The sequence below is a fragment of the Hyperoodon ampullatus genome (genome assembly GCF_949752795.1).
Source record: "Hyperoodon ampullatus genome assembly, chromosome: 10".
In the NCBI taxonomy this organism is placed as follows: Eukaryota; Metazoa; Chordata; class Mammalia; order Artiodactyla; family Ziphiidae; genus Hyperoodon; species Hyperoodon ampullatus.
The window spans coordinates 55,976,786-56,002,661 of NC_136923.1; the positions used below are offsets into that span (position 1 = coordinate 55,976,786).

Sequence of the window (25,876 nt, forward strand, 5' to 3'; positions counted from 1 at the left end):
TCAGGGAGTTCTCTGTGTGATCATGCCCTGGTTCTGTGTTGAGACACGCCGATCACCCAGAGATTATGTCTCTGCCTTGCCCTGGGATGTTGAAGCATGAATCAGTGAAACAGTTCAGCTTTTTGTCTTAAACTTGGTTGCTTTCCCAAGATTCCTGTGCAAGAATCAGCAAGGCTCAATCCTGCAGGTAACAAATCAATGTTAGGCTCAGTGCCTTTGAAAACTCTGGTATGGAGGGCAATAATTACCAACAACCGAGGCCTGTGTCCTGAATAATGAAGGCAATTGTGTTCACAGAGATAAAGCCTGCAAGTGAAGAATCACAGGGCTCCAGAGCTGAAAGGACTTGGGGTAGTATGTTGTCATATGCAGTTTCAACACAGAGCTAGAAATCATGACCACTCACTTCACAAGGAATGTTTAGATTAGGAGAAAACTTATTTCAGTTTATATTGGTAAGTTCTTGTAAGCGTAATACCCATACCAGGCCCTATTTTAGTGCTTCTCATGTATTAACTCATTTAATTCTCTTAACAACCCCAAAAGGGAGGTATCATTACTGTGCCCATTTTATAGAAAGAGAAACCAAGGAACAGAGAGGTAGTGTAACTTGTCCAAGAACACAGAGCTGATAAAGTTAGATTGAGACTCGTACCCAGAGTGGTCCTCATAATGATGTACAGAAAAAAGGTGACCTGTCACAGGTTCTGGATTTTCTGAGAAAGAACTCAACCTAAACCATATTTGAAATGCATCTGAATTTATATGGTTACAATGAATATTTCAATAATTGATATTATTTAATATCTGTCTCCCTAATTCTAAATTTAGTGTAATTGTTTCAATAAATAGAAGTTTCTAGTAAACACAAAAGAGCTTTCTATAACATTGTTTAATAGAAGCAGAGGAAACACTTTTTAAATATATACTTTGGAAGAAAATTTAGTTGGTAAGAACTAATTCAAGCTAAAACCAACTCAACCTATTGATTCAGCAATAAACCCTGAGATCATAATATCATCAATATACACACATTGACTAAGACTATCAAATATGTTTTAAACCACTTAATTATATTGAAGAGCTAAGATGCTTGGCATCAATTTGATTCAAAAACTTCTATTTTATTTGTTAAAGCATATCATTATGCCATACTGAAGCATTATGGTGTTTTAAAATTTATTTTGCACTGTTTTAATCTTTTAGATCAAGCCTAAATTGTATGTATTTATCCTGATACTGTGACTGTTTATAGCATGACTGTACCACTGAACAACGGATAGAAACAATCATACAAAATATTACAAGTTAATACAAGAAGTTATGATTACATAGAGATAAGTAAGACAGGAATAATGCAAAAACCAAAATATGTGCTCTGTTTGAACACAGAACCCTTAAAATTACAGGTGAGCTCTACTTAATTTAGTACTGCATAAATGACAAAAAAGATTTTTCCATTGCGTAAGTGAATAACAATAACTAGAATTTATTTAGGGTTTAATATGTATCAGTCACTAATATACTCAGATGGGCTACATGACTTTATCAAGCTTACACCACTTCTAAGTGATTAATAAGAACACACAACTGATTAAAAATTCTCTGATACTCTCATGGTCTGATGTCACCCCTTGCTTTCTTAAGTAGGATGGCTTTATACTGCGAACTTCTTAGCACACTGACTATATTGTTAAGAAGCCTTAGGGATGATGGACATTTTTTATATCTTGATTATTGTGGTGCCTACATAGGTGCATATATTTGTCAAAACTCATCAAACACTACACTTAAAATGAGTGCATTTAATTTTACTCCTAAATAATGTTGATTTAAAACGAAAACAACAAACATATGTACACAATTTTCAGAGGCATATTTAAACCGTAGAATGAAGTCCTCATTTGTCAAGAGATACCACATTGTTAGAGATATAACGAATATGATAACAGATAAACACTAAAGCAAATTTTTTTTTTCAATTTTCTTTTTAAGAATAAACTGTAACCTATCCCCTCTATAACAATCAACAAGTATTAACACATTAACAAAATGAAGGACAAAAATCACATAAACATCTCAATAGGCACAGAAAAAGCCTTTGACAAAATTCAACATCCATTCATGATGAAAATTCTCATCAAAGTTGGTAAAGAGGGACTATATCTCTATATAACACAGGCAGTTTATGACAAACTCACTGCTAACATCATACTCAATGATGAAAAGCTAAAAGCTTTTCCTCTAAAATCAGGAACAAGACAAGACTCAATATCAAAAAACAAACAACTTGATTAAAAAATGGGCAGAAAGGGGCTTCCTTGGTGGAGCAGTGGTTGAGCGTCCGCCTGCCGATGCAGGGGGCGCGGGTTCGTGCCCCGGTCTGGGAGGATCCCACGTGCCGTGGAGTGGCTGGGCCCGTGAGCCATGGCCGCCGGGCCTGCACGTCTGGATCCTGTGCTCCGCAGTGGGAGAGGCCGCAGCAGTGAGAGGGCCGCGTATCGCAAAAAAAAAAAAAAAAAAAAGGGGCAGAAGACCTGAATAGACATTTTCCAAAGAAGACATACAGATGGCCCACCGGCACATGAGAAGATGCTCAACATCGATAATCATCATGAAAATGTAAATCAAAACCACAATCAGATATCACCTCACACCTGTAAGAATGGCTATTGTAGAAAACACCACAAATAACAAATGCTGGAGAGGGTGTGGAGAAAAGGGAACCCTAGTACACTTCTGGCAGGAATGTAAATTGGTGCAGCCACTGTGGAAAACAGTTTGGAGGTTCCTCAGAAAATTAAATGTAGAACTACCAATTAACCAGCAATTTCACTCCTGGGTATATATCAAAAGAAAACAAAAACACTAATTTGGAAAGACACATGCACCCCAATGTTCATAAGAGCATTATTTGCAATAGCCAAGATATGGAAGCAACTAAGTGTCCATCGACAGATGAATGGATAAGGAAGATGTAATATATACACAATGGAATATTACTCAGCCATAAAAAAGAATGAAATTTTGCCATTTTTAACAACAGGAATGGACTGGGAGAATATTAGGCTGAGTGAGATAAGACAGAGAAAGGAAGACAAATACTCTGTGTTTTCACTTACATGTGAAACCTAAAAAACAAAACAAATGAATATAACAAGACAGAAACAGACTTACAAGTATAGAGAACAATCTAGTGGTTAGCAGTGGAGAGAGGGATGGAGGGAGGGGCAAAGGGTTAAGATGTACAAACCACTATGTATAAAATAAGTAATATACAAGGATATATTGTACAGCATAGGGAATATAGCCAATATTTTATAATAACTTTAAATTTAGTATACTCTTTAAAAATAATGAATCAATATGTTGTATGCTTGAAATTAATATATTGTAAATCAACTATAATTTAATAAAAAAGAATAAATTTTAACTATAACATTCACAATCGTGATTAAATAATGTATACAAATCATACTTTTGCCAATTTTCAGATTAAAAGCTGTGATATTTAATATGGCAAATACACAGATTTGCTTCGTGTGTTTTTCTCATCAATAGTCTGTAATATGGTAGCCTCAGAAGTCACTGGTTGCAAAGATCAATCTGTAGAAAACTTTCAGAACCAAAAATTTTCAGCAAACACCATTCTATGAGCCCAAATTACTTTGCATTAGCTATGGAATTAGCAGTCAGTTGGCAGACTGTGACCTGTCTGACAGCTGAGACCTGATAGTTCAGGCCAGAATAAATGGTTATTTCCTGTCTCAGTAGCAATACTGAGTGAGTAATCAAAGTATCAATCCTGATTTGATTACTTCCACACATGTGTCTCAGGTTATCCTGAGGCTTCCTTCTAGAAATCTCCTTGGGATCTACAGTGTGAAAAAACTTCATATCCTGTGAGGAGGATGGACCTACAGTCTGTCATACAGAGTGAAGTAAGTCAAAAAGAGAAAAACAAATACCGCATGCTAACACATATATATGGAATCTAAGGGGAAAAAAAAAAGGTCATGAAGTACCTAGGGGTAAGATGGGAATAAAGACACAGACCTACTAGAGCATGGACTTGAGGATATGGGGAGGGGGAAGGGTAAGCTGTGACAAAGTGAAAGAGTGGCATGGACATATATACACTACCAAACGTAAAATAGATAGCTAGTTGGAAGCAGCCGCACAGCACAGGGAGATCAGCTAGGTGGTTTGTGACCACCTAGAGGGGTGGGATAGGGAGGGTGGGAGGGAGGGAGATGCAAGAGGGAAGAGATATGGGAACATATGTATATGTATAACTGAGTCATTTTGTTATAAAGCAGAAAGTAACACACCATTGTAAAGCAATTATACTCCAATAAAGATGTTAAAAAAAAACAAAAACAAAAAAACACTTCATATCCAAAACGTTTCTTCTTTCATTCCAGTAGTACAAATTATTTTTTTAACATCTTTATTGGAGTATAATTGCTTAAAAATGTTCTGTTAGTTGCTGTTGTATAATAAAGCAAATCAGCTATATGTATACATATATCCTCATATCTCCTCCCTCTTGTCTCTCCCTCACACCCTCCCTATCCCACCTCACTAGGTGGACACAGAGCACTGGCCTGATCTCCACGTGCCATGCAGCTGCTTCCCACTAGCTAGCTATTTTACATTTGGTAGTGTATATATGTCCATGCCACTTTCTCACTTTGTCTCAGCTTACCCTTCCCCCTCCCCGTGTCCTCAGTTCCATTCTCTATGTCTGCATCTTTATTCCTGTCCTGCCTCTACGTTCTACAGAACCATTGGATTTTTTTTTTTTAGATTCCATACATATGTGTTAGCATATGGTATATGTTTTTCTCATTCTGACTTACTTTGCTCTGTATGATAGTCTCTAGGTCCATCCACCTCACTACAAATAACTCAATTTCGTTTCTTTTAATGGCTGAGTAATATTCCATTGCATATATGTGCCACATTTTCTTTATCCATTCAACTGTCGATGGATACTTAGGTTGCTTCCATATCCTGGCTATTGTAAATAGTACTGCAATGAACATTGTGGTATGTGACTCTTTTTGAATTATGGTTTTCTCAGGTTATATGCTCAGTAGTGGGATTGCTGGGTCATATGGTAATTCTATTTTTAGGTTTTTTTTGTGGTTTTTTTTTTGCGGTATGCAGGCCTCTCACTGTTTTAGCCTCTCCCATTGAGAAGCACAGGCTCCGGACGCGCAGGCTCAGCGGCCATGGCTCACGGGACTAGCCGCTCCGTGGCATGTGGGATCTTCCCAGACCATGGCACGAACCCGTGTCCCCTGCATCAGCAGGTGGACTCTCAACTACTGTGCCACCAGGGAAGCCCTATTTTTAGTTTTTTGAGGAGCCTCCATACTGTTCTCCATAGTAGCTGTATCAATTTACATTCCCACCAACAGTGCAAGAGGGATCCCTTTTCTCCACACCCTCTCCAGCATTTATTGTTTGTAGATTTTTTGATGATGGCCATTCTGACCGGTGTGAGGTGATACCTCATTGTAGTTTTGATTTGCATTTCTCTAATGATTAGTGATGTTGAGCATTCTTTCATGTGTTTGGTGGCAATCTGTATATCTTCTTTGGAGAAATGTCTATTTAGGTCTTCTGCCCATTTTTGGATTGGGTTGTTTGTTTTTTTGATATTGAGCTGCATGAGCTGCTTGTAAATTTTGGAGATTAATCTTTGTCAGTTGCTTCATTTGCAAATAGTTCCTCCCATTCTGAGGGTTGTCTTTTGGTCTTATTTATGGTTTCCTTTGCTGTGCAAAAGCTTTTAAGTTTAATTAGGTCCAATTTGTTTATTTTTATTTCCATTTCTCTAGGAGGTGGGTCAAAAAGGTTCTTGGTGTGATGTATGTCATACAGTGCTCTGCCTATGTTTTCCTCTCAGAGTTTTAGAGTGTCTGGCCTCACATTTAGGTCTTTACTCCATTTTGAGTTTATTTTTGTGTATGGTGTTAGGGAGTGTTCTAATTTCATTCTTTTACATGTAGCTGTCCAATTTTCCCAACACCACTTATTGAAGAGGCTGTCTTCTCCATTGTATGTTCTTGCCTTCTTTATCAAAGTTAAGGTGACCATATGTGTGTGGGTTTATCTCTGGGCTTTCTATCCTGTTCCATTGACCTATATTTCTGTTTTTGTGCCAGTACCATACTGTCTTGATTACTGTAGCTTTGTAGTATAGTCTGAAGTCACAGAGCCTGATCCCTCCAGGTCAGCTTTTTCCCCTCAAGATTGCTATGGCTATTCAGGGTCTTTTCTGTCTCCATAAAAATTTTTAAGATTCTTGGTTCTACAGAAAGATAGATCAGTGGATCAGGATAGAAAGCCCAGAGATAAACCCACGCACATATGGCCAACTTATCTTTGATAAAGGAGGCAGGAATGTACAGTGGAGAAAGGACAGCCTCTTCAATAAGTGGTGCTGGGAAAACTGGACAGGGACATGTAAAAGTATGAGATTAGATCATTCCCTAACACCATACACAAAAATAAGCTCAAAATGGATTAAAGACCTAAATGTAAGGCCAGAAACTATCAAACTCTTAGAGGAAAACATAGGTAGAACACTCTATGACATAAATCACAGCAAGATCCTTTTGGACCCACCTCCTAGAGAAATGGAAATAAAAACAAAGATAAACAAATGGGACCTAATGAAACTTCAAAGCTTTTGCACAGCAAAGGAAACCATAAACAAGACCAAAAGACAACCCTCAGAATGGGAGAAAATATTTGCAAATGAAGCAACTGACAAAGGATTAATCTCCAAAATTTATAAACAGCTCATGCAGCTCAATAGCAAAAAAACAAACAACCCAATCCAAAAATGGGCAGAAGACTTAAATAGGCATTTCTCCAAAGAAGATATACAGACTGCCAACAAACACATGAAAGAATGCTCAACATCATTAATCATTAGAGAAATGCAAATCAAAACTACAATGAGATATCATCTCACACCAGTCAGAATGGCCATCATCAAGAAATCTAGAAACAATAAATGCTGGAGAGGGTGTGGAGAAAAGGGAACACTCTTGCACTGCTGGTGGGAATGTGAATTGGTACAGCCACTATGGAGAACAGTATGGAGGTTCCTTAAAAAACTAAAAATAGAACTACCATATGACCCAGCAATCCCACTACTAGGCATATACCCTGAGAAAACCATAATTCAAAAAGAGACATGTACCAAAATGTTCATTGCAGCTCTATTCACAATAGCCCGGAGCTGGAAACAACCTAAGTGTCCATCATCGGATGAATGGATAAAGAAGATGTGGCACATATATACAATGGAATATTACTCAGCCATAAAAAGAAATGAAACTGAGCTATTTGTAATGAGGTGGATAGACCTAGAGTCTGTCATACAGAGTGAAGTAAGTCAGAAAGAGAAAGACAAATACCGTATGCTAACACATATATATGGGATTTAAAAAAAAAAAAATGTCATGAAGAACCTAGGGGTAAAACGGGAATAAAGACACAGACCTACTTGAGAATGGACTTGAGGCTATGGGGAGGGGGAAGTGTAAGCTGTGACAAAGGGAAAGAGAGGCATGGACATATATACACTACCAAACGTAAGGTAGATAGATAGTGGGAAGCAGCCGCAGAGCACAGGGAGATCAGCTTGGTGCTTTGGGACCGCCTGGAGGGGTGGGATGGGGAGGGTGGGAGGGAGGGAGATGCATGAGGGAGGGGATGTGGGAACAGATGTATATGTATGACTGATTCACTTTGTTATAAAGCAGAAACTAAAAAAAAAAAAAAAAAAAAAAAGATTCTTGGTTCTAGTTCTGTAAAAAATGCCACTGGTAATTTGATAGGGATTGCACTGAATCTGTAGGTTGCTTTTGGTAGAATAGTAATTTTCACAATACTGATCCTTCCAATGCAAGAATATGGTATATCTCTCCATCTGTTAGTGTCATCTTTGATTTCTTTCATCAGTGTCTTACAGTTTTCTGAGTACAGGTCTTTAACCTCCTGAGGTAGGTTTATTCCTAGGTATTTTAATCTTTTTGTGGCAACGGTGAATGGGATTGTTTCCTTAACTTCTATTTCTGATCTTTCATCGTTAGTGTATAGGAATGTAAGAGACTTCTGTGCATTAATTGTGTATCCTGCAACTTTACCAGATTCATTGATTAGCTCTAGTAGTTTTCTGGTGGCATCTTTAGGATACTCTATGTACAGTATCATGTCATCTGCAAACAGTGACAGCTTTACTTCTTCTTTTCCGATTTGGATTCCTTTTATTTTTTTTTTCTTCTCTGATTGCTGTGGCTAAAACTTCCAAAACTATGTTGAATAATAATGGTGAGAGTGGGCAACCTTGTCTTCTTACTTATCTTAGTGGAAAAGTTTTCAGATTTTCACCATTGAGAATGATGTTCACTGTGGATTTGTCATGTATGGCCTTTATTGTGTTGAGGTAGGTTCCCGCTATGCCTACTTTCTGGAGACTTTTTATCAGAAATGGCTGTTGAATTTTGTCAAAAGCTTTTTCTGCATCTACTGAGACTATCATATGGTTTTTATCCTTCAGTTTGTTAATATGGTGTATCACATTGATTGATTTGCATATATAGAAGAATCCTTGCATTCCTGGGATAAACCCCACTTGATCATGGTGTATGATCCTTTTAATGTGCTGTTGCATTCTGTTTGCTAGTACTTTGTTGAGGATTTTTGCTTCTATGTTCATCAGTGATATTAGCCTGTAGTTTTTTTGGTGATATCTTTGTCTGGTTTTCGTATAAGGGTGATGTTTGCCTTGTAGAATGAGTTTGGGAGTGTTCCTCCCTCTGCTATATATTGGAAGAGTTTGGAAAGGAAGCATGTTAACTCTTCTCTAAATTTTTGATAGAATTCGCCTGTGAAGGCATCTGGTCCTGGGCTTTTGTTTGTTGGAAGATTTTTAATCACAGTTTCAATTTCAGTGCTTGTCATTGGTCTGTTTATATTTTCTATTTCTTCCTGGTTCAGTCTCGGAAGGTTGTGCATTTGTAAGAATTTGTCCATTTCTTCCAGGTTGTCCATTTTATTGGCATAGAGTTGCTTGTAGTAATCTCTCATGATCTTTTGCATTTCTGCAGTGTCAGTTGTTATCTCTCCTTTTTCATTTCTAATTCTATTGATTTGAGTCTTCTCCCTTTTTTTCTTGATCAGTCCGGCTAATGGTTTATCAATTTTGCTTATCTTCTCAAAGAACCAGCTTTTACTTTTATTGATCTTTGCTATTATTTCCTTCATTTCCTTTTCTTTTATTTGTGATCTGATCTTTATGATTTCTTTCCTTCTGCTAACTTTGAGGGTTTTTTTGTTCTTCTTTCTCTAATTGCTTTATGTGTAAGGTTAGGTTGTTTATTTGAGATGTTTCTTGTTTCTTACGGTAGGATTGTATTGCTATAAACTTCCCTCTTAGAACTGCTTTTGCTGCATCCCATAGGTTTTGGGTCGTCGTGTTTTCATTGTCATTTGTTTCTAGGTATTTTTTGATTTCCTCTTTGATTTCTTCAGTGATCTCTTTGTTATTTAGTAGTGCATTGTTTAGCCTCCATATGTTTGTATATTTTACAGATTTTTTTCCTGTAATTGGTATCCAGTCTCTTGCATTGTGGTCAGAAAAGATACCTGATATGATTTCAATTTTCTTAAATTTACCAAGGCTTGATTTGTGATCCATCATATGATCTATCCTGGAGAATGTTCCATAAGCACTTGAGAAGAAAGTGTATTCTGTTGTTTTAGGATGGAAAGTCCTATAAATTTCAATTAAGTCTATCTTGTTTAATGTATCATTTAAAGCTTGTGTTTCCTTATTTATTTTCAGTTTGGATGATCTGTCCATTGGTGAAAGTGGGGTGTTAAAATCCCCTACTATTATTGTGTTACTGTTGATTTCCCCTTTTATGGCTCTTAGCATTTGCCTTATGTATTGAGATGCTCCTATGTTGGGTACATAAATATTTACAATTTTATATCTTCTTCTTGGATTGATCCCTTGATCATTATGTAGTGTCCTTCTTTGTCTCTTGTAATACTCTTTATGTTAAAGTTTATTTTGTCTGATATGAGAATTGCTACACCAGCTTTATTTTGATTTCCTTTTGCATGGAATATCTTTTTCCATCCCCTCACTTTCAGTCTATGTGTGTCCCTAGGTCTTATGTGGGTCTCTTGTACACAGCGTATATACAGGTCTTGTTTTTGTATCCATTCAGCCAGTCTATGTCTTTTGGTTGGAGCATTTAATCCATTTACATTTAAGGTAATTATTGATATGTATGTTCCTATTACCATTTTCTTAATTGTTTTGGGTTTGTTATTGTACGTGTTTTCTTTCTCTTGTGTTTGCTGCTTAGAGAAGTTTCTTTAGCATTTGTTTTAAAGCTGGTTTGGTGGTGCTGAATTTTCTTAGCTTTTGCTTGTCTGTACAGGTTTCAATTTCTCTGTCAAATCTGAATGAGATTCTTGCTGGGTAGAGTCATCTTGGTTGAAGGTTCTTCCCTTTCATCACTTTAAATATGTCCAGCCACTCCCTTTTGGCTTGCAGAGTTTCTGTTGAAAGATCAGCTGTTTACCTTATGGGGATTCCCTTTTTGTTATTTGTTGCTTTTCCCTTGCTGGTTTTAATATTTTTTCTTTGTATTTAATTTTTGATAGTTTGATTAATATGTGTCTTGGTGTGTTTCTCCTTGGATTTATCCTGTATGGGACTTTCTGTGCTTCCTGGACTTGATTGACTATTCCCTTTCCCATATTAGGGAAGTTTTCAACTATAATTTCTTCAAATATTTTCTCAGTCCCTTTCTTTTTCTCTTCTTTTTCTGGGACCCCTATAATTTGAATGTTGGTGCATTTAATGTTGTCCCAGAGGTCTCTGAGATGTCCCCAGTTCTTTTCATTCTTTTATTTAGAATTCTGCTCTGCAGTAGTTATTTCCACTATGTTATCTTCCAGGTCACTTATCCGTTCTTCTTCCTCAGTTATTCTGCTATTGATTCCTTCTAGAGAATTTATAATTTCATTTATTGTGTTGTTCATCATTTTTTGTTTGCTCTTTCGTTCTTCTAGGTCCTTGTTAAACCTTTCTTGTATTTTCTCCATTCTATTTCCAAGATTTTGGATCATCTTTACTATCATTACTCTGAATTCTTTTTCAGGTAGATTGCCTATTTCCTCTTCATTTGTTTGGTCTGGTGGGTTTTTACCTTGCTCCTTCATCCGCTGTGTATTTCTGTGTCTTCTCATTTTTCTTAACTTACAGTGTTTGAGGTCTCCTTTACGCAGGCTACAGGTTTGTAGTTTTTGGTGTCTGCCCCCAGTGGGTAAGGTTGGTTCAGTGGGTTGTGTAGGTTTCCTGGTGGAAGGGACTGGTGCCTGTGTTCTGGTGGATGAGACTGGATCTTGTCTTTCTGGTGGGCAGGACCACGTCCGGTGGTGTGTTTTGGGGTGTCTGTGAACTTATGATTTTAGGCAGCTTCTCTGCTAATGGGTGGGGGTGTGTTCCTGTCTTGCTAGTTGTTTGGCATAGGGTGTGCAGCACTGTAGCTTGCTGGTTGTTGAGTGGAGCTGAGTCTTAGTGTTGAGATGGAGATCTTTGGTAGAGTTTTTGCCATTTGATATTATGTGGGCCAGGAGTTCTCTGGTGGACCAATGTCCAGAACTCACCTCTCCCACCTCAGAGGCTCAGGCCTGACACGTGGCCGGAGCACGAAGACCCTGTCAGCCAAATAGCTTTTCTTGTTCCTTGATCTATTCAAATACAGTCAGATATGAAGCCCCAATCAATTAACTGAAGCCAGGTACTTCCTTGTTTCCTGCTTCCAGTAGTTCAAGTTTAAACGCAGTGTCTAAGAAAAACTCCTCTTCCTGTATCTCGCATTATAAACTCAAAGTCTACCCTGAAACAAGTTTTATGATTAAATCCAATAAAATCATTTTTATATCACTGATGCATTCAGCCTTTATTCAATCAATAAATATTTATTAGTTACCACTTAAATATTGGAAACTGTATTAAGCACCAGGAGTGAAAAAATGAGCAAGATAAATCTACTGACATCAAAAGCTTATAGTGAAAGAAGGTAAGGGGAAAATGAGAAAGAGTTAAAGAGACAGAAATAGAGATAGAGGTAAAGAAAGATAAAGAGAGAATAACCAGAAGATCAGTGGAGAAAATGACTATTTAGGCATAGTTCAAGCACAAAGGAGAGAGAGGCATTTTCACTTGGAAGCACTGTCAAGTGATGACCCTAAAGAAAGGCCCACCAAATGGCTTTTAGCTTTTACCCCATACAAAGACAGCCCTGGTCAAGCTCGCCAATGACCTTGGCAATGCCAAAACCAAATGTAACTTCTCTATTTCTCTTTCTTCTACATTTCTTAACTTTTCAACAGTATTCCACACCCTCGATCATTCTGACTTCTTGAGGTACTGTCTTTTCCCAGCTTCTATAATATCACTCTCTTGCTTTCCTGATTTCCTCTATCTCATTGCTTCCTTTATAAACTCCTTTCTTGGCTTCTCCTCCTCTCAGAATGTTGAGTTTATGACCACTTTTCTTTTCCTGCTTTGTGCACACCCTATGTATGAATCATGGTTAAGAGAGGGCATTCAAGCCACACTCTTTATTTTAAATCCTGGACTTGCCAATTACCACCTATGTAACCTTGGGAAAGTCACTTAACTTCTTTGTGTCATTTTTTTTACCTCTAAAATAGGGGTTATCATGAAGTATAAATGAATTAACACAGGTGATATGAAGTACTTAACATGTAAAATACTTAGAATAATATCTAACACATATTAGGCATGATAGTATTATCAGTACAATGTGTTTAAATGCTATTTATAATGCTTAGGACTTGCATTCTGTGTCTTTTACTCTAACCTCTGCTTTGAAAACTAGTCATATATTAAGCTATGAACTTGTATCTCATTTTAGATGTCTAATAGCATCTCAAAAATAATAAAACTAGAAGAACACTTGATTTCTCTCCACTCAAAACTGTTCCTTCCACAATCCTCCCCATTGTATTAAGTGACTCTATAGCTGGATGCTAAAGCCAAAACCTAAGAATTATCCCTAATTTCTCTTTCCCTTAACCCTCCTGCCAGATCCAATTCATCAGTAACTTCTATCAAAACTCTCAAAATATACTGTGAAGCCATCCATCTAACCTCCTCCACCACTATGATCCTAATCCAAGCCATCACCATTTCCTTCCTGGAATCCACAATGGCATCTTTGCTCATTTACTTGCTTCTTCTCTCACATTCCCTAAAATTCATTCTTTACAGTAGTCAAAATAACTTTTCTAAAAAAAGTAAATTTGGATAAAATCCAATCTCCATGCTCTGACTTAGAAAACTCTATTGATTTGGCCCTGGTATACTTTCTTTTACTTCATCTTTTACTGCCCCCACCTCCCCTATTCACTATTCTTTTGTAATTCCAACCTTCTTTATGTTACTTGAAAACACCGAGCTCATTTCCACCTTTGGGATTTTGTACAAGCTCCCACATTCATCTGTAATGCCACTCTTCCTGAATATCATATGCCTGGTTGCTTCTTGAAATTGACATCTCACCTCAAAGAGGTTCCTCAGTTCATTAGTAACCTGCCCGTCATTATGTACAACCTTCTTTTCATGGTTTTTCAACCTCCTTTCCACGGCATATTCTGATGTTTTCTTCTTTATTCATTCATTCTTATATTATCTCTCTCTATTACAATGCAAGTTCTATGCAGAGACCAGGTCTTCAGGTATCTGCAATGCTTGGCACATAGATGACATTCCATAAATACTTTGGAATTAATAAGTAAATAAACTATGACAGTAGTGAAACAAAAGAGACCAGCAGTTGAAATCTATTTGCCTTGGAAACCATTTCTAGGTTGGGGAAAGGAGTGATCCTAAGATTATTTATTTGCATGACCAGATGGGTGATGCTGTCATTCAGAGAGAAAGAGAACACTGAAGAAGGGACAAGTCTAGGAATAATCCTTTTTGGACAATGACTTTGATAGCTCTTGGGATACAAATTTGGAATTGTACAAGGAATAATGAGATATGGATCTAGGACTAAAAAAAAGTATACCTCTATGGGCTGGACATATAAATTTAATAATCATCAGAATAGCTGACATTTAAGTAGAGGAGAGCAGAGAGTTTATGGAGTGAGAAGAGAGGAGGTCTAAACTTTTAAAACACCAAAATATTCAAGAGGCAGATAGTGGAGAAGCTGGAAGACAAAATCCTAGGAGGAGACCCAGGATGGAGGAGTATGCCAGCCAAGGAGAAAGTAATTTCTAGAATAAAGGTGAAGTCAACATGATCAAGTAACAGAGAGATCAAATAAAATAAGTACTAAAAACAGTCAGCTGCATTTAGCAATTAGAAGATCATTGAGAAAATTGAAAACCAAGATGCCATCTGAACTTGCCAGATTCCTGCCCTTGAATTCCAAGTCCCTCAAATTTTCAAGCACTATCAAAATATCTGTCTGGAATTCCACCTCTCCCAGACCTCTAAGCCTTGATTTGGCACCTCCAACATTTTTGTGCTGCCACCAACATAGTAACCTAAGTTAACTGGTGCTTTCAATGGTTTAATCATTGTTTTTTCTCTTCTCTATCTGTAGAATAAATAAGAAGAAAGTATTATCAGCTATCTGCAATTTAAATAAATATATTTTCAAATAAATCTCAAAAATTCAGCAGAATCGTCTTCATCCAAAGTAATTAAAACAATAATGAATGGATAGTCAATGAATCAGTGGGACAATAATTTCCAGGATGCCCCCAAAATGCTGGAAAGTGCTGATTTCTTTTTAAGATTCAGTAGACTTACATTTAGCAGACTATGGGGCAGCAAGAAAAAGTAAATATATATAGAAGATTAATAACACGAGTCAAAAATAGGAAGAATTTATTGCTTAATTATCAATTAAGTGCAAACATTATTAAAAACTGAAATGTTGAAGAAATATTTGACTTATGAAAATTATGTGAAGGATAGTATATTCTTTAAAGCACTTTTAGGTACCTATTCCAGACCTTGATTTTTCATGTGCCTAATTTAAAATTCCCATTTTGTGATCAAAATACAACTCATTTTCCAATTACCTTAATAGAATTTTTATATAAATTTATTTATATTTTATTTACTTATTTTTGGCTGCATTGGGTCTTCATTGCTATGCATGGGCTTTCTCTAGTTGCTGCAAGCAGAGGCTACTCTTTGTTGCGGCACGTGTGTTTCTCATCACAATGACTTCTCTCATTGCAGAGCACGGGCTCTAGGCACGCGGGCTTCTGTAGTTGTGGCACACGGGCTCAGTAGTTGTGGCTTTTGGGCTCTAGAGTGCAGGCTCAGTAGTTGTGGCGCACAGCCTTAGTTGCTCCACGGCATGTGGGATCTTCCTCGACCAGGGATCAAACCCGTGTCCCCTGCATTGGCAGGCAGATTCTTAACCACTGCGCCACCAGGGAAGTCCCTAGAATTTATTTTTAAGTCTCTTGGTTAACTGAAAGTAAATTGGTAGGTCCTATGAAATTTCTAGATTCTCCAAAAGTCAGAGTAAGGAAGTTAAAACAGAGGATTCACTTATGTTTTGTGGTTAGTGTGGCATTATTTACTCCAATGATTCTCAAGCTTTGCTACATACAGAATTGCCTAAGCAGGCTTTTAAAAATCTTAGTGTCTAAGCTGGCCCCATACTAGATAAATCAGAATCCCTGGGGGGTGAGACCCAGGCATCAGTATTTTTTAAACCTCTTCAAGGATTCTCCTGGACAGCCATGGATTTGAGAACTCAGGACTTATGCTACCCTTCTCATTAAATGAATGTTTTAGTGGTTATGAATAAGGGCTTTGAAGCCAGAGCTGGATTTGGAATCCTTGTGGCTGTATAGACTTGGACAACCCCCTTAATATGCTTGAGACTCAGTTTACTCAATTATTACTCAGTAATTTTTGTTCCCACTCTGTAGGGTCGTTTTGAGAGTTAAATAAGGTAATATAAAAACTCAGCAGAGCACATGGTATATAATGCACAATAAATGCTAATAATCTATATAAATATAACTGTGTTATTACTGATAATTATTTATGAATTACAAACCAAATACTCTGTGTGGTTTCTAATACATACTTCACAAACATAACTGTACTTAAACCTGAATTATTATATGTAACAAAGTATCACATCTATGCTGACTCACTGAATTCAGGCAACCAATTTGGGCCTTAGGAGCACTCTTTCATTTAAATGAAACAAAGGCAGAGTTCAAAGAGCCTCAAATTCACCTCCTCCTCATACCTGCCACCAAACGGATACAGGACACCTCCAAAGCAGCTGCATCATTTGAGCCTGACTTGCAGGCTCATAAATTTCCTCAGGTTTTATTAGAAGGAATTTTAAAATCTTCATTGACATGGGAAGAAAGAACTCAAAAAAAATTCCAGTCACATTTTTTTCTTATTTACTCGGTTCCTCTGGAGTGTGTGACGACTTGTTTTCCTTTAGTTGTATCTGAACAGTTTGACATATTACTGTGACAAGGTTACTTTTTAAATTGATAAAAGGTTTGATTGTGTCAGTGCATTTGTCAAAACTGTCTGACACCATGTATAATGGACTCTGCACTCAGAGCCCAGATGGCACTTGAGTCTCCTTTTACTATTCTGCGTTCAGTCCACACCTAACCAGACATCCAGCAGGGTTGGGTCAAAGTCTGGGAGATGAGCGTGGGTACAAACACTCCTACTTTGTTCCCCTGGCTTTTCACTGTGGGAGCTTCTCCTCTCTCGTTAAATGTTAAAGTGATATTTACAGCTTCCTTTTAAAGGGAGCAATCCTAGGATGCCAGAGCCTGAGCGAGGAAAACATTTACCCAGAAAAATGAAGGCTGGGGCATCTGACTTCCTGATCTTCAGGTGATGATTGGAAGTATGTGTGCACCTACCCTAGAGTTCCCTGGTTTTTCCTTTATTCTGCTTAAAGCGGCCTTGTCAGCAGCGCATTCACTTTATAAAAGAACAATTCACTCTGTACCTGCATGGTGCTGGCCTTAATTCCAGATCAATCACTTGGAAGTGAGGGCAATCTGGCCGGGGCTTTCTGAAAGCATTATATTAATTAAAGTTTATAAGTTATGAGAATGGTTAGATAAAAGGTAGATTGTAGAAAACATAAACACATTAATGATTTTACTTTCCATTAAAAATTCTGTCCATTATGTTAAATATGTGCCTTTACTTTTCAAGACTAATCTCAGTGTGTTTCAAGGGGATGTTTAGAATCACACAATAGAGGTTATCAATTTCTCTGAGGTAGGAAACAGAGCTTAATATGTGAAAAATCATTACACCACCAAACTTTTATTTGGTCCAAAGAAGTTGCAATGCTCTCTCTCTCTCTCTCTCTCTTTATTAAGCCAAATTTATCTTCCCTCACTTCCATATCCCCCTTTTGAGATATGCAAAAATGGTGCATAACTCAAGTATTCCACCCAGAGTCTCCAACTGATAACCCATTTTATGAATATAATTGTATAATCAATTGGATATTCAGTTTTCACTATATCAGCCTTGCATGTTTTAAATACTGCAGCCACTAAATATTTAATAGTATATTGATGACCCATTCATGACAGGGTAAGAAAAAAATTAAAAATCAACTAATTTGGGTCCTCTTTTGTGCTACTTTGTTGTTTCTTTTGGAGTTCGTTTGGTTAATTGTCTCTAACGTCCTTGTTTTTTAATAGAAAAACAAATGCATATGAAAAAAGACATCTTTCACCACACGTAATTGTTCCCCCACCACAAATATTAATTCTCACACCCTCTTCTCTGACCATTAGTTATTCTGCTTCCAGCTCGCTCTTCAACTGTCCTGCTCTGTTCCTTGATCTCGTAAGGTCTTTTCTACTTGGCAGTCGGAATTATCTTTTTGAAACAAAAATCTGACTCTGTCACCTTCCCGTTTGTTACAATTCAATGATTTCCTTCATTGAAACAAAGCTCCTAACGTGACATACAAAGGGATCACCATACCCCCTCCATGTTTCCAGGTCATGTTGCCCCAGGCTCCACCCCCTCTCTCTGCTATAACAACTTGACCCTTGCTCAGCCCCTTGTCTTTGCCATGTTCCCTCCAGCCATTGGTTCTGCACACATGGAGTTCCTTCTGCCTAGAATGCTCTTCCCTTCCTTCCTCATTTAGTTAAACCTATTCCTACTCCTTCTGATCTTAGCTCAGAGATTCCTTTGCCCATTGCCTTAACAAGGTCTCATCCCATGTTACAAACCCTCTTATTTCCACGCTCCTCTATTTTTTTTTGCATTTGTAGTTGCAATTTTATATCAAATCACATGATCATTTCATTGATTTCCACTTTCCCTATCAAAATATAATCTCTGCTAAAGCAAGACCTTTATCTAAATGTACTCACCACTGAATATTTAGCACACTATCTGGCATGCAACATAGGTGCTCTGTGAAAATTTCTTGATTGAGAACACAATAAAGTTCCTTGAAATTTTTCAAGGTAAAGACATTACAAGGTATTGTTTGCAGGGCAGAAATAGAGACACAGAGGTAGGGAACAAATGTATGGACACCAAGGGGGGAAAGTGGCAGGGGGAGGTGGTGGTGGTGGGATGAATTGGGAGATTGGGATTGACATATATACACTAATATGTATAAAATGGATAACTAATAAGAACCTGCTGTATAAAAAAATAAATAAAATTAAATTTAAAAAAAGACATTACAAGGTCTTTAACACTAGTATTTCCTACAAGACACACAATTCCATGTATTCATCCAAAACATAGGTATAACTAGAGAGATTTTCCATAGAGTAAAATCATTCTTCATGTCTATTCTTTAGTCTTGCCTTCTTTCCTTGACTTTACATGTGATCCAACCATAGGAGCTTTGATGATAAATGTGAATGGAATCTCTTAATAAGAATTTGCTTTCAGATAATACATTGAGAAGTAATGCAATTTCTTTCCTTTAATATCATTTCCTTGCTGTTCATTAGTATTCATATGGATATTGTATTCTAATGCCAGATAATTTGCTATGTCTCTGCCTTTTTAATATATCTCTGTTTTCTATTATTTTATTACTATGGATATTAGCAAATATTGCATTTCTTATAATATAAGGGAATAGTAACTCTGAAAGTTCTTATAATTTCATAGGAATAACCATGGAAAATTTATCCCGATGGCAAGATAATTGAAACCTACAAATATTATCTGTTTTGTAGGTAACATTATTTTAAAGTGTTGGATGAGTCATAGGAATGCAAGATGATTTGAATCTTTAGAAGAATGCTAATTTAAAAGAGCAAGGAGCCCTCTAAGACATCACCACTACAAGAGAGGAAACCAGGATTTTACAAAGGACTTACAATGGTCCCTAACAAAGGCGTCCCCAGCTCTCAGGTCATATTCATGCAGCTGAATCAGCTCAGGTAGTGGCCCTGCCAACACTGTAAAAGGCGATTGGTGAAAGGTGACTAGAGTAGGTTTTACTGCTAACTAGTGAGGGCCTCAATGAACTATCAGACTTTTAAAGTAAAAAATATTTAAAAGATTATCATGTATAAACAAATTATTTTATACATGGGGAAAACCAAAATTAAGAGGGGACAAGTCACTTGTCTAGGGCCACATACCCAGGTGATGGCACAGCCAGGAATGAAACCCCAAACTCTCAGCGCATGGCTATTTCCTCTACATTATGCTGCCCGGTCACATTAGTCCTCTCAGTCTCCCGGAAAGCAAATCTCAGCAATAAACCTCAGGTCCAGACCACTTCAATAACTGAAGAACCCACAAACATTTTTACAATAACAATAACATGGGCCAGATCTTATTAGCCAGCAAAAATTAATATGAACAAGTAACCACTACCCTCTGTGCCCTTGGCATTCTTTAAATTTCTCAAATAAACAGAAGAAACACAAACAAAACATTTTTTTCCCTCAAACATAATGTTCTTGTGCCACTAAATCTCTTTCCTGAGTTAAAAATGCTAATGCAGACTTTAGGTAACCCTTTCCATTTATAAATTTCTGGCTATATCTTGGCAGAAATGGACACTGATACAGAAATTCATAGTATAATGCTACATCAGTGGTATGTTCATAAACCAGTTCTCAAAAAACAAAACTACATAGAATTTTAAAAGCCCTCATTTATAGGTCTTGCTGATTCCTGTGATATAAATACTCTCACCATGGCCGATTTCAAGATACTGAGTCTGTAACAAATCACTCAGGAATTCCTGAATATTTAACCACTGGCTCTGGTGCCTCAGTCAGAGGCAGCTGCAGTACACCACTGGTACTACAGTAAACCTAGAAATAATCAAACCCAGACCACTCTTTTATATGAGGAGACGGAGGCTCAAAGACAGTAAATGATTTGCCACAAGATCACACGGTGGCCAAGCAGGTTATAATACACCACCTCAAATACCTTCACATATTTAATGAGATTTTCTGCGTTAGGAATAGTCAGTGGGCTTTATATTAATGTAGAGATATGTGGATGAAAAAGGTCACCTGCTACATCAGTAAACAAAAGAGGTTGTGGACACCAAGCCATCAGCCATTGAAGCCACCCTGTGCATCCTGAGGAGATTCAGGATGAAGAAAAGCAGGATACTGGCCTTAGATAGTTAAGGTACATCTCCAAGGGATGATTTCAATGAGCTCAGACTCTTGAATCTGCCATACACAGGAAAACACTAAATTCATTAACTTGAGATGCCTGGTTTTCCTTAATTAACAGTAATCTTTTGATGTTCCGACTACCTGGTCTGTGTTGCAAAAACTCCTGTATCTCCTGGTTCCTCCTTTACCTCTTCAGAGCTGTCCCTCAGAGCTGTCTGAGAAGCTGCCTCCCAGGCTTAAGCCCTCAGCAAGTCTGCCCAATAAAACATAATTCTCAACCTTTAAGTTGTGCCTTTTTTTAAAAAAAAGAAGTATTTCTCAAAACACCAGCAGCATCATGACAACACCAGGGAACCTGCCGAAATTTACATTCTCTGGCTCCAGCCCAGACCTAGTGAAATCGCAATCTCAGGGGCCCTGAAATCTGTGTTTCAACAAGCTCAACAAGTGGGAAAGAATCTTTCCTTAAAACCCACCAATATTTTTTATGAGTAAGATTCACACACAAAGATAATAGCTGGCCTTCTTTTTCACATCAGTACCCATTACAGGAGATTATTCATCTGAAGCTTCTAACATAAAGTCCGTCATCTTTCACATTTTCAAAGCCCTTGTTTATCAAAATAGTTTAGAATTTTCTAACACTAGCAAAAAAATTAAAAAACGTTGAGTGATTTACCTTCCAATTCTCAACCTCAACATTTTATAGACCAAAACCTAACATACTTGTATATCTTAGCCCTGGAACATTTCTTTTTTTTTAACTGCTTTCAAATAAATATTTCTTTTTCAATATTCTGTCTTAAATCTTTCACAAATCAAGGCAGTTGATACGAGCAGGTTGCCCCTACTCTAGTCTACATACTGCCTTGTCAACTGATTATATAGTTATGTATTTGTATTTTGTTTAATCTGCCACTTCCTGTTGTTTTGATATTTGTTCCCAATCTTCAAAACCAGAACAAAAGCAAATAAATACTATCTGCCTTGTTTTCCTCTTCCAATATTTTAGAGGTTGGAAAATTTACAAAGTAAATATCCTCTCAACCTTCTCATAAAAGCATTGCAAAACAGCAAAAGAAAAACTGAGTAATAGTTTCCCCCAACTTAAAAATACCCAGCTAATGCACAGTCAAGTGACAAATAGCTGCACTGATATTACTTTGAAAATAATCAGACAGCAATCTAAAAATCCAGGCCTATGGTTCTTAATTTGTTATCCACTATTCATTTAATTTGGAGGGTAAACTTTTAATTGATTTGCACAGAAATAAAAGAGTTAATAACATAAGTGTTGGTAGATAGTAGATGAATGAAAACATTTTGGAAGGGCATTTAATCACTACCGTATTTCCTGGAAAATATAAAACTAGGTGAGTGTGGTTCTTGGCTTTGGTGGGAATAGCTTCACTGGACTTGGAAATAGATGTTTTCAAGGAAACAAAAGGATTAGGCTTCTAATTTTCCAATTACCTGGTCCTGGCTGAACTTACATTTACCAAGCAAGAACTGACCAGAAGAGCTTTGCAAAACAGCAGGTGGCCATCCTGAAATCTACCACTTCTGAGTTTTTGTGATCCCCATCACTAATACCTTTCCAAAAAAAGAGCAGTTTCTTTCATGAGATTCATCATTGATTCCACCAACCACAGGTGTGAGAACCTACCGGCCACAAGGTGTGGGAACCCACCAACCACAAGGTGTGAGAACCCACCGGCCACAAGGTGTGAGAACCCACCGGCCACAAGGTGTGAGAACCCACCGGCCACAAGGTGTGAGAACCCACCAACCACAAGGTGTGAGAACCCACCGGCCACAAGGTGTGAGAACCCACCAACCACAAGGTGTGAGAACCCACCGGCCACAAGGTGTGAGAACCCACCGGCCACAAGGTGTGAGAACCCACCAACCACAAGGTGTGAGAACCCACCGGCCACAAGGTGTGAGAACCCACCGGCCACAAGGTGTGAGAACCCACCAACCACAAGGTGTGAGAACCCACCGGCCACAAGGTGTGAGAACCCACCAACCACAAGGTGTGAGAACCCACCAACCACAAGGTGTGAGAACCCACCGGCCACAAGGTGTGAGAACCCACCGGCCACAAGGTGTGAGAACCCACCGGCCACAAGGTGTGAGAACCCACCAACCACAAGGTGTGAGAACCCACCAACCACAAGGTGTGAGAACCCACCGGCCACAAGGTGTGAGAACCCACCAACCACAAGGTGTGAGAACCCACCGGCCACAAGGTGTGAGGACCCAACTCCATGACTGCTCCTCATCTTCTTGGTCAATACATGCACATCAGCCAGCATCCCTATGTCTCTCTGTTCAAGAACCTTCTCTTTCAAAGCAAAAGGCAAACAAACTCCATTCCCAAAATAAGCTGGACTCAGATCTTAAATTTAAGTCCCATTTCTACAGCAGAGTCTTCCTCACTGGGTACATTGGGTGCAAAACCCAACCCCATATGGACGAGCCCACATGGGCAAGGATGAGGTTGGAAATGGTGCAGAGGGTGGGGGGCACTTACGGTTGGCACAGCTTGATTAGGTCCTGGTCAGTGGTGCCTGGCGGGAGGCCTCGAATGTACAGGTTGGTTTTACTCAACTGTTCCCCGCTGCTGTTGCTGCTGCTGTGGTTGCTGCTGCTGTTTGTGCTGGGGCTGGGAGGAGCCATGGGGTGGGGAGCTGGTGCATAGGACTGCTGGAAACAGAAAAGGCTGTTACTGGAAAAACAAAGCCAGCAACCTATTCCCAGGCCAGCAGAGCAACTCGAAAGCAATGCAAGCTTCTCAGCCTCTCCAATCCACACATGCACACTCGTGTTCATGTCCCTACTCTGGGGTACTTCTGAGAACATCAGTTGCTCTCCCCCCATCTGGCCCTGCATTTGGATCAGCCTAGCACAGTTCTCTCCTGGGTGCACCGAAGCTCTGGCCCAGCTCACCTGTGACAGCCAAGCATCTCTGCCTTGCCTCTACTCCATCTTCCCTCCTTTTCTCCAGAGAAACTTCCTCATATTGCTTTCCTCACCATTACTCTCCAGCGTGATCACTCTATAAATAGCGATGCTATGAGTGAACCAATGAGTGAACGACTCCATCTTATCTCGTTCTCCCATTCCCAAATCTGCTCCTTCATGGTGAATGCCCTTTATTTGCAAACTAAGCTACTATTCTCTCCTCTTGGAATCACTCTGATTGAAAGTCTCAGCTGAGGTACTACTGACATACCGGACAGGATAATTCTTTGTCGCCGGGGCTGTTCTGTTCATTGTAGGCTGGTGGCAGCATCCTTGGCCTATACCCACCAGATTCTAGTAGCACCCATCCCCCAGTTGTGGGACCAAAAATGTGTCCACATGCTGCCAAGTGTCCCCTAGGGTGGGGAACTCTCTCCCAGTAAAGAACCATTGGTCTAACCTGTCACACTGTGTTATTACAAAATGTAAATGATAAGATGACCCCCAGTGACTTGGAGTATGCAATGTGAGGATCTTTATAATTATACATGCCAGAATTAGGAGATATATTACACTTTATCCTTTATTTCCTTTTCATACAGGCATATCTTCAAAAGTTCTAAAATTACACTGACTGTCTGGGTTTGAGTCCGTGATGTGTTTATTATTGGCTGTGTGATCTTTGGGGTGCCTGAACCTCTCTGAGATGCAGCATTCTCATTAATATGAGGAGGATAAAATTAGTACTCCCCTACATCATAGGGTCTTTACAAAAACTCAATGAGTTAATGCAAACAAAATTGTTCCTGGGCATAGTAAGTGCACAATAAGCGTCAGCAATAACAAAAACACAAGAAATAATGATGATCATGGGAATTCCCTGGCGGTCCAGTGGTTAAGGCTCTGCACTTCCACTGCAGGGGGGGTGGGTTCAATCCCTGGTTGGGGATCTAGGATCCTGCATACCATGCGGCACGGCCAAGAAATAATAATAATAATGATAATATTTGTGATTCATATGTGTCTTGCAAGTGATATCAGCATTTAAATCTATCCCAGGTTTTCTCAACTATAATCTAGAATGTTACGTAAATACACAATGAATGCATCAAGCATGATTCCAGTGGGGACACTTTGGCCGAGTTCTAACCTGAAGATTCATTAGCTGTTTTATCAGGGGTAGGAGGTGAGTACTTATCCAATAGCAAGTGGAAGCTTCGTAAACACTCAAGCTACATCCCACACAATAAAAACTGACTGATCACAGCAGTTAGCTCATAAAGACAGGAGGCTGTGTCCAGTTTTGTTTCTTGCTATAATAATCCATTTTATACCATCCAGGATTTCAGATTTGCCCCAGTCCATATTCCCAACTGGCTACAATACAACGCCTCTTGGATGCAATATGTGAAAATGTAACTCATTCCCTCTGGTCTCTTCTCGCCCACTCCCCACACAGCCACCCACCCCTCACAAAGACCCACTGCTTTCCGTCTTTCTGTCATTCTTGCAGCCTCCATGCTAGAAACCTTGGTGTTAGCTGCATTCAACCACTTAATCAGTATTACTTAATCTATGACCAACATTTTTAACATACAATTTGAAATGAATTACATGGGAGAATACCTTCCGTTCTCAATACTTGAATAAAATAACGGGTATTCATTGCCTTTTGGAATGTCATATCTGCATAAAGCTGAATAAAGTTTCTTGGCTGAGATTAAAAAAATATTCTTTCTTGACCTACGAATTCTGCTTCTCTCCTCCGACACCCCAGAACACTTAAGCTCTACCTCTTTACAAGTCCTGCACTTAGTAGGTGTTCAATACGGCCTTGCTGAAGCAGTGTCCTGGTCTGTGTATCTCACAACAGAACAGATGGGATTTATCTTTGACTTCCCTCCTGTGCGTTATTCTTTTAAATTTCCCAGGGCTTTTTTCAAGCTGTTTCTTACCACTTTCACCTCCCCTCTCCCCAAATTCTTTGAATTCCAGTCTGTACTCAGGCTTCTTTTAAAATGAGGCTTTGTTTAAAGCAGTTTTTCCCACTGCATAGCCTTTAAAACCACCAGGGAACCAGAGAAATGCATCTAGCTTTATGTGTCACAGATCAGATGGACCAGTTCAGACCGAGTGAGCCCTTGACAGATCAAATAAGAAAACA

The 25,876-nt window shown here is 38.5% G+C and overlaps 1 protein-coding gene across 6 annotated transcripts in view; it reads right to left on the reverse strand.

Moving 5' to 3' along the window:
- The window catches only part of RBMS3 (RNA binding motif single stranded interacting protein 3), a gene marked incomplete at both ends in the record, with an annotated part of 717,356 nt that overhangs the window by 531,972 nt on the left and 159,508 nt on the right, over positions 1-25,876 (reverse strand). For 4 of the 6 annotated variants that reach the window (XM_079713423.1, XM_079713427.1, XM_079713426.1 and 1 more), the window contains one exon: positions 23,282-23,454. In XM_079713423.1, the coding sequence (XP_079569549.1) occupies positions 23,282-23,454 (173 nt within the window). The remainder of the gene's footprint in view (positions 1-23,281; positions 23,455-25,876) is intronic. The other 2 variants (XM_079713428.1, XM_079713424.1) reach the window with 1 other exon arrangement.